The 9,562-nt window shown below is 40.2% G+C and overlaps 1 protein-coding gene across 2 annotated transcripts in view; it reads left to right on the top strand.

The window, feature by feature from the left end:
• Nucleotides 1-324: 324 nt before the first annotated feature.
• ASB4 (ankyrin repeat and SOCS box containing 4) overlaps nt 325-9,562 on the top strand; it is a 61,035-nt gene continuing 51,797 nt past the window's right edge. The window contains exon 1 of one of the 2 annotated variants that reach the window (XM_089315717.1): nt 325-466. Coding sequence is in view for 1 of the 2 variants with exons in the window: in XM_008261706.5 (XP_008259928.1) it covers nt 6,974-7,160 (187 nt within the window). In the remaining variant the exon portion in view is untranslated. Of the gene's footprint in view, nt 467-6,512; nt 7,161-9,562 lie in introns of those variants that run through there. The other variant, XM_008261706.5, reaches the window with a different exon arrangement.

The raw sequence follows: 9,562 nt of genomic DNA, 5'->3' as shown, positions 1-9,562 counted from the left end.
GTCTCAGGAATTCATTCCTTAAATGAGCTTGTTTGATGCCCTTCACAAGAAACCGTTTCTCAGCCATAATTCTGCGATTCACTTGACAAGTAAACAAGTTCTTTACAAAGCAGGAATGTGCTTTCTCTGAAGGTGGATTACTTTCCCCTGAAAATATTTGACCCCCCAACCCTTAGCTCTACTTTATCCCGAGCTGTGCTTTGTCTGCATGAATCATCCTACAGCATTTTCTCTGCAAGAGCCCAGAATTCTTCGTTGTGTGTGAGATAGCTGCAGCTCACACAGCTTGGGCGCATTAGGTCTCTCCACAAACACAGAATAAAGTTGATGAATCTGCACAATTGGTAAACAGCCGAGAGCTGTGGGTCTTCAAGGACCTCGCAGATTCATTCCCACCGGAAGGGGGAAGGACAGTTTCGTTCCCTCACGACACTTTGACACTTTCTGCTTCATAAAGGTGTCAAAGGTAAGAAAAAGGATGCAAATGCTGCCTGCAGTATGATCGTGAGGTTAATGTTCCGTTGAGACAAAATTATGGCAAATGATTCCCGTGAGTTGGTTTTGTGAAGTGTGGAACAGGGCGAGGGGTGTTGATGTGTAAACTGCGCTGCTGGCAGGGTGTGCGAATGCCAGGCAGTTGCTAGGAGACCCAGAGCATGGAGCGAATGCCCTCCTTGTGTGCCTGGGGATGGTTTATCCCAGGAAACCTTGTCTTTCACAGTCAACAATTACATTAAACGGCTAGCCTGTCAAAAGTCAGGTGGACCAGTGCTTGGTGGCTGCTTGTATCCACCTAGCAGTTCTGACATCCACCACCCAGAAAGAGAGGTACCGAAAGGGAACAATGTAGCCAGTGAGATTCTGGAAAATACTCAGGGTAATTAGCTACAAATTCAGCTTAAATACTCTTACATGAAAGGCAGCTGGTGTGCTCCCTGAGACTGTTCCAAGAAGTCAGCAGTAGTGACTGAATAGTTACTTCAGCATTCCAAAGAGAGGGGCTCCAGGGAAAGATATGCTTGAGCAGAACTTGGACCCTGGCGTTTACAAAGCAATCATTTAAGCCACTTTTGGAAATTGTCTAACAGATTTTGTGCCACAGACACACACACACACACTTCCAATTCATAATTACCACCTAGAGCAGAGATGTGCTTGAATTTAAAGGTGGAAACATCTTAGAAGTTCCTCCAGCTCCCCCAGCTGGTAGAAGACAGAACTTGAGCCAGTCTGTGTTGGAGGCGGCCCATGCTGATGGGGCTCCCTAGGCGAAACCTTTCAGAAAATGACGATGTGGTCTTCTGCCCTTGGAAATCAGTGTCAAGCCTTGCCAGATATCCAGCACACTGAAGGGGTAGAAACTCCTAACGGCTGAGGAATGGATCTACTAGGTCTCATTTTACTTAGAGGAAGTAGAGTCACCACGTGGCATTTTCAATTACTTGAAACACCTGCTACTTATCAACATAGCTGGGACGTGATCCGGGTCTCCCAGTCCAATCTTCTTTTATGGTAACACTGCCTAGTCATCCTTAGGGGAGCTGTGATGCTCTGTAACCCAGGTTTATGAACACTTAGCAACAATGTGCAACTCTTGTGTTATGCTTCACAGTGAAACTGCATACTTCCATGCACTGTCGGGTGATTCTTCCCACTCTGGGAGTTATTATTATGAAATGGCATGTTTAGTACAGAGCAGAATTCCAATTGTGCTACTGTACCATTTTGTATTATAATCCTATTGCCCTACTTCAAAATCAAGTTTGATAGGTTCACCTCCTGAAATAGAGCATTAAAAACCTCATGCAGCTTGAAAACTTTTTGTGTTTGCACCGCTTGAATATTGAATATCACAAAGTGTGCACTTTACTGCTCAGTGACATAAAAAACAAAACTATCTTCAATTACAAGCCATTTTGGAGAGCTTGCGGTATGTCAGGACTGGTACGAAGCAGCTGTGAACATGCTGTTGCAGGCTTTGCTTTGAGAGAAATGCTGTTGGGCTCAAGAACCAGAAGAAATAAAACAAACAGATCCTTATCTGTTGCACTCCTAAGCTTTACTGAGCTGCTGTTTCCTCCTAAGCCTGTCTTTCAGCCTTAGAAGTTGCTGCTCCCTTGGCTTTGAAACACTTGCCCTAGATACCCGGTCTTGCTCTCTCTCACCCTTTCTTTAAGCTCTTGACCAAGGAAAACAAGGGCTTCTCTGACCATTTCTCTCATCTGGCACAGGAGGATTTTGCACCTATTGGTACCGTATCACACCTTCACTGCTCTGTACAGGGAAACTTAAAATCCAGCCGAGACCCCAGACCTTGCCCAGTTCCTACTGCCATCTGACAAACTGTACATCTTCCTGTTTGCTTTCATTTGTAAGATGCTCCCTCTCAGTTTCTCCACTAGTAACGTTTGAGATTCTTGCACCTTTTCTTATTGATCTACAGGGATTAGTGACAGGCCATGATCCTCCCTTCCCGTGTCTTTCCTTGACCTTCTGTCATAGCGGGTCAAGGTTAGTCAGTGTGACCAGTAGGGCATGATGGCAGTGGTGGTGGGTGACTTCCAAGGTTAGGTCATAAAAGACATTGCAGCTTCCAGCTTGTTTTCTTGTGTTTTTCTTTCTGGCAGGGACCAGCTGCCATGTTAGGGGATGCTCCAGCAGCTCCATGGAGAGGGTTCCGTGGACAGCGACTCAGTTGGCAGCACCAACTCATTCCCTAAGAGAATAAGCCATCTGGACAGGGAATCATCCAACTTCCAGCCTTCGAGGCTTTCAGCTGAGACCTCCAATGTCACAAAGCAGGGACAAGGCTCTCCCATGGTATTCTGACCCACGCATGATAACAAGTGTCAGAAAACACAGGAAAATCTGGTTTACTCACGAAACAGCAAAAGATAACTAGTACATTGCCTGCCACACAGTGAGCTCCCAATAGTTATTGAATGAGGGGACAAATATCAGCAGATTTCTTCCCAGATTACTCCGTGATCAAATATTTTTTAAAGATTTATTTACTTATTTGAAAGGCAGAGTTACAGAGAGGCAGGGAGAGAGAGAGGTCTTCCATCTGCTGGTTCTTTCCCCAGATGGCTACACTGGCTGGAACTGGGCCAATCCGAAGACAGGGGCCAGGAATTTCTAATGGGGTTCCTATGCGGGTGCAGGGACCCAAGGACATGTGCCACTTTCCACTGCTTTCCCAGGCCACAGCAGAGAGCTGGATCGGAAATGGAGCAGCTGGGACTCAAATTGGTGTCCATAAGGGATGCTGGCACTGTAGCCAGTGGCTTTACCAGCTGTGCCACAGTGCCAGCCTCTCAGTGATCAAATACAATGTCTATATAAACAAAAACCTACCTGAGTAATAGGAACATTGTTCTGGAATCCCAGCATCTAGGCTTGAGTGTGACGTAGCATCTGACATACAATTAACTTATATTCTTTAGTTCTTAGTTTTTTTTTTATCTGTAAACTGAAAACAATGGTAAAATTATAATTATGCTACTAATAATATGACCTGCCTGGCATAGCCCTGTTGGTGCTGTAAACTTCAGGATCAGGCCTCTCCTGAAACCCATTCTACAACTGGAATTTTCACTGTGTGAACCAATTCGTTTTCTCTACTGTTAAATAAATTGTAATTGTTGGTGTTACCCACAAGCCTTAACACTAGCATGTGAAATAACAATGAAACAGGAAAACATGGAATCAGTAGGATTGTGCATAGTAGACTGATGTGTGACTAACAATAAAAAGAAAATGACACCAGCCAACGCTACCGCCCATTTGTGTGAGCTGAGAGCAAGGACGTGCTAATTCTTCTACTGGGAAATTCAAGGAGGCCAATGGCCCTCTCTTGAAGGAAGTTGTGTCTTCTGAAGGTTTATTGACTTCTGATTTCTTCCTTTCTTTTTCCTTCTTCTTCCTAATCTCCTTCTCCTTCTTCTTTTTGGCATTTTGGTAAGCAATTGTAGCGTAGAAATATCAAGTTCATGTTTGAAAGCCATTCTAAACCAAGGAGCTATTTGTGCAACAAAGCAACTCCAAAGGGACAGTTGGTGTTGTCCACAGACATCAGGAAACAAATGGCCAGGCCTTTGCACATGCTGCTTCTGCCGTAGGTCCCTGGAGAGTACCAGAGGGTCTTGTGGGCCACTTGCCCAGCTTTGTTATCTAGTCAGAGTGTTCATCATACCTTCAAGAGTGGAGGACACTGTCAAGGGAATGTCAGAAACATTCAAGCTCATGTTACAGCAGAGAGTTTTCATTTTTAAGAGCTAAGAATACAGGAATTTCTGCCAGGCATCTAGACAGCATGAAACGTGGCCACAGAGCAACTTTGCCTTTCTGGGCCTTGAAAGATGGTGACTGGAAGCCATGGTTTGGGTCATGGAGGCAGGATTTGGACCTGTTTGACTAGCATTGGCTCAATTGCTTCCTATATTTTAGAATACCTTTGATGGGTAATTTAGTTAAACTGCTATTTGTCTTTTAAGTTCAAATAAACCCTAAATTCTGTCCTCTGCTACTTGAATAAACTGATCAATGATTGAATTTTTAGTAGAATAGTACAGATAACTTTCTCAGTTTGATTCATTTCTTCACTGAAATTTGTATTGGTTTCTCAAAGCATCCCACAAACTTTAGATCTACTTATTTTTTTTTTCAGCTAAGGAGTGAGACTGAAATAGCTTTTGTGGGAAAGGTTATGACCCTTTCCTTCATATAAAGTTTTAAGTTTGCTTCCAAATATTAAAGCAAAGTTTTAAAATTTTATTCTATGGTCTTGTTCCTTTGTAGACTGCCACCTTCAGGCCAAATGTTGAGGTTTATCAACCTAAGGAGAGAAAGTGTGGCAGTGTCATAGAACAAATTGGCCATTGGTCAATTTTAAATCTTAATGCTGATGTTTGGAAAGAGAACAGTTGTGAACATCAGGCATTAGGAAAACCAAAGACTTTTCTAAATCACTTTATCTCCTATTTTATGGTATCAAGGACCAGATCTGGAGGACTCAGATCATGACATTTCTTCCATAATGTGAAGATGGTAGTCCTTCCACCTGTGGAGGGAGATCAGCAAGCTTGCTGACCTACAGGGGACAGGGAAAAGTGAAAGGGCTTTAAACAAGTAAAAAGTCCCAACTAGACTTTCCTAACCAGGAGGCTGGAGGTTTTGACAGACCATGAAGGAGCTGTAAGTCCATACACATTTTTTTTTTCCAAATAGATTGATTGTTTATTTAAGGAGACTGCCAACTGTTTATATCAGACCAAACATATCAGGTTGGACTACAATTAAATTGACCTCCCTTGGCCACTAAGTAGGGTGGGGCATATCCGGCAGAGAAATCAAATCAATCAACTGGGTGTAAACAAACTATTGTTTCTGTATGAAGTCCAGTGAGTTTTCAACATTGCAACAAATTCTAGGGGGCAGGATGTCAGAAAGGAACTACGGGGCTCCTGCCACCTCTTAAATTCATTTCATGCTCACTCACTCTCATTAGGAACTTTTGTCTGTTGACTCCCCAGCACCAGAATAAGGTGTGCCACTTTGTGAAAACTTGACACATTCTATGCTTAGGGTTCGGCACTCCTATTTATGTTAGACATCAGTAAAGTAATTAACAAATTATATTGTAATGTGCATCCATGTTCACACACCTAAGTAAATTCTAAGAATAAAATAGTATTTCATGTTGTTAAAGATTCATGTAGTTAGTTGCCAGTTTTGACTCTCACCAACATAAATTCATGTGATTCATTTGCAGTCTAGTTCTCTGCCTGCTATAATTGTCCCGTATTTAATGTATGTTTAAAAGAACAAAAAGTGAATTTATATTTTTCTCCAACATTTTTTGGAAAAAGTTTCAGATTTACAGAAAAACTGAAAGAATAATATAATGGACTACCAAAGAGTCTACACTAGATTCACCTACTTTTAACTTTTTGATACATTTGTTTTATATCTCTGTCTTTATATACATACACACTTGTGTGTGAATATATAGAATAAAGTTTCACACTTGTGTTTATACAAATGCATAGACTTGTTCACACACATACCCTATATACCTATGTTTATAATAATATCTGTATTTCTGAAATATTTTAAAAGAAATCTTAGACATCGTGGCAACTTATCTTTAATGTGTCACTTCAGAATAATTATATTCTTCTACATAATCCCAGTACCTTTATCAAATCTTAAAAAGGAACAGTTTCATATTCTCAAGTAGTATCTAATCCATATTTATATTTCCACAGTTGTTGTGATCTAGTCTTTCCTAACTCAATTTTTAAAAGCAGGATTTAATAAACTTCATTCACTCATTCCATTAAACTGTTTTGTCTTTTTGTTTTGACCTACAACAGTCCCCCCTCCACTCTTGTTTTTCATAATATTTAAAATTCTGAAGACTTAGGTCCCCTGGAAACCTTCTGTGTATTTTCAAATGTGTATGACCGTGATTGATTTTATGGTTCCTATTACACAATTATCCTAGGTTTTCGGAAGCACATGGATCAGCAACTGTAACGTATTTTCATCTGGGGCTATTGGTTAATCAGAGCAAGACACTGGATTTCCAGCCAGAGAACAGATGTTTTTACTGAGGGGGAAAAAAAAAAGAGCATTAAGAGCTTTTAAATCTTACATTATTACTTTGATCATATGAGAACTAATAGTGACATTTCAAGCTTGGAAATATGTCGCCGGGCTTCGGTTCATATTGACACGATGCTTTACTGAACGGCTCGTTTCCTATAAAACCAGAGTGAAGGACCTGAAAAGGCAGTGAGAGCCAGGGAGGATATTTTGAAGTTTGAAATGATCCCTGTATAAATAGAACAGAGCAGCATAACTTTGGGATAAAATTAGCCGACAGTGTGTGCACTCTGTAGTGTGCGCCTGTTTGCTTGGTGCTGCTTTCCTGATAAATCACACCAAAGCTTCCAAAGGGAGAGGAAGGATGGACGGCACCACTGCCCCGCTCACCAAGTCTGGAGCTGCCAAATTAGTGAAGAGAAATTTTCTTGAGGCTCTCAAGTCAAATGACTCCGGAAAATTGAAGGCTATTTTAATCCAAAGACAAATAGATGTGGATACAGTTTTTGAAGTGGAAGATGAGAATATGGTGTTGGCATCTTATAAACAAGGTAAAAAATTAGCTGTAATTGTAACATTGTTAGAAAATGGATTTTGCTTTTCTAAGGCACGGTGGCAGTCACTCGCTTTAAACTAGCAGCTGTTATTGTTTCTTCTAATATTTATTCTTAAAATGTTTCTAATTTGCTCTTTTCTTTCTTTTGAAGCTAGAATGCATTCTGGGCTGATGTGCATATATATACACACATATTTATGCTTGTCTTTTGTTTCTTATCTGCTATGCTGGGAATATGAAATGCTGTTCAATCATATTTAGAAATGCACTGTTTCTAACTTTTCTCTGACTGTGACAACATAGAATAAAGAAAGCATCTTGAGCTTGCGATTCCACAGACTGTTGGGACCTCGTATAGACAGTGTAGCTGGTTTGGGGACAAGCTGCTAGTTCTCTTTTAACAGCCACTTTGCTGTGTCTCATCTCTACGTCCATGTGGATGAAAAAGAGGACTTTCTCCCCCATTTGGAGGGCCAATGAATGGATAAAGCTGTGCTACAGGCACCTTTATGGTCTTCATCATTTTAATGGATTTTTAGTTTGGGCACAAACCTAAACTCAGAAAATTTGAAAAGTTAACTTTTTTATAACAAAAGATCAAAATTGTGCTTGTGCTTATCAAAGGATATGTGCCTCATTAAAAAAAAAAACTAAGCAAAAATTAGAACAGAATTTTTTATCTTAGGATTTCCGGGAATCCCTGTTTAATAAATCAGAAATAATTTAGAAGCACACTGATCCTGATTTCCCAAATCAACTAGTTAATGAGGGAACCTGAGTGGTTGGGCCATCTGGTGAGCGGACCGTAGACACACAGTTCTGCTCAACATCATTTCTGTTTAAACAAAGTAGATGATAAGGTCTTGTGTACAGCATTTACAGAAAGAGCATAATTATTTTTCATGTTTAAAGATGTTTTCTGTTCATATAGAACTCCTCAGTGCCATCAATTTTCAGATACAAATGTTCCTGTTAAGTTTGTGGAAAGAAGGAATAAAGAGAAAAGTTTATTTTGGGGGTAATTTTGAAATCCTGTGCATTGCTTTATCATAATATAAATTTCTGTGAACTTTTTGAAGACTTCTCATGTATTTCTGTATTGATTCTGTATCTACTGATGCTCAGTTCTGAGAGAAGTGTGGCAGAACCGAGGTCAAGTATTGTGCTTGTGGTATTCACTTGAGGGCTTTATAAAATATTGGCATTGCTTTTTGACCAAGATGTGAAGAAAGGATCTAATTTTTTTAAGATTAAAAATAAAATAAAATGGGTCTCTGTTAACAATGTATTCTATAATTAGATTGCTTTCCTCTTGACTTTGCTCAGTGAAATGATGTCTGAATGCTAAGAACATTTTAAAAATTTTTTATAGGAGAGGATTTCCTAAGGTTCTCAGAAGATGGGATATAAAATATGAGTTTATTTTTGGTGTAAAAACATTTTGAAGCCCAGTCATAATTTCTTTCACAGCATCTATTTTCACGAAGTTAGTGAAGACCCTGCATGTTTCACAGTATAAAATAACTCAGATTTAAATCACTGAGCAATTTATTTGACCCTGATCTGCAAAGGCGGCCTTTTCTCATCTCCTGTGCCTGCTAAACTACATGGAGCATGCGAAGTTCCCGAGATGATGAGAAAGGCTCTCGGGAAACGGGCTGTTGTTTCTCCCGCTTTCAGTGTGTCATCACAGCAGAACAAGAAGAGGCATCTTAAACTCTTCTTGTCAATGAAAGCCAACTCCAAAGGTCCTTACAGAGCTAAATTTTCATTCACACTAGTGGTTGTTTTCATAGTGATAGGACTGTGGGATGAGACTTTCAACTAGGGAAAGGAAAGAACTGTTCCATTCTTATGTATGCTAGGTGGGTGTGTGCACAGAAATAATAGGATTTGTGGTCAGGTCTTCAGGGTTTATGCAGGAAGTCATGTGTGTGTGCATGCAAGCACACATGTAGAAAGAAATACTCGGCTTGATGTGCGCAGAAATACAAGAGTCTGTCACTTTGCCTTAAATCCAGGATAAAGCCTCATTTTTCTTCCAAGATCCTTTAAATTTCTTCACAGTCTTCCAAGCTCAAATATCCCTCCATTGAAGTTAGAAATGGAAGAAATAAATAGAATCTCAGTAGCTAGTCAAGCAAAGTAGAAGCGGGTGTTACAATGTTTTCACTCAGAAAAGAATTCTCGGGAAGCAGTGTAGAACTGAGTGGTTTGTACTGGTCACTAGTTAGGTAGGTCTTTCCTCTCCGGATAGTTGTAACAAATAGGACATATTCTTTGTGGCTGTGAATGTTTTGTGGCTGAATTAAACTTTGTGAGACTCTCTACTTCAAAGCAGAACTTTTCAGACCTTGAGCACTGTGGAATTACCATGCGCTACTCTGATTTTTTTAA

Source organism: Oryctolagus cuniculus, chromosome 16, assembly GCF_051225735.1.
Source record: "Oryctolagus cuniculus isolate XC-2025 breed Fujian yellow rabbit chromosome 16, ASM5122573v1, whole genome shotgun sequence".
Lineage (NCBI taxonomy): Eukaryota > Metazoa > Chordata > Mammalia > Lagomorpha > Leporidae > Oryctolagus > Oryctolagus cuniculus.
The sequence above is the reverse complement of the archived record's forward strand: the minus strand, read 5'-3'. Positions and strand labels throughout refer to the sequence as shown.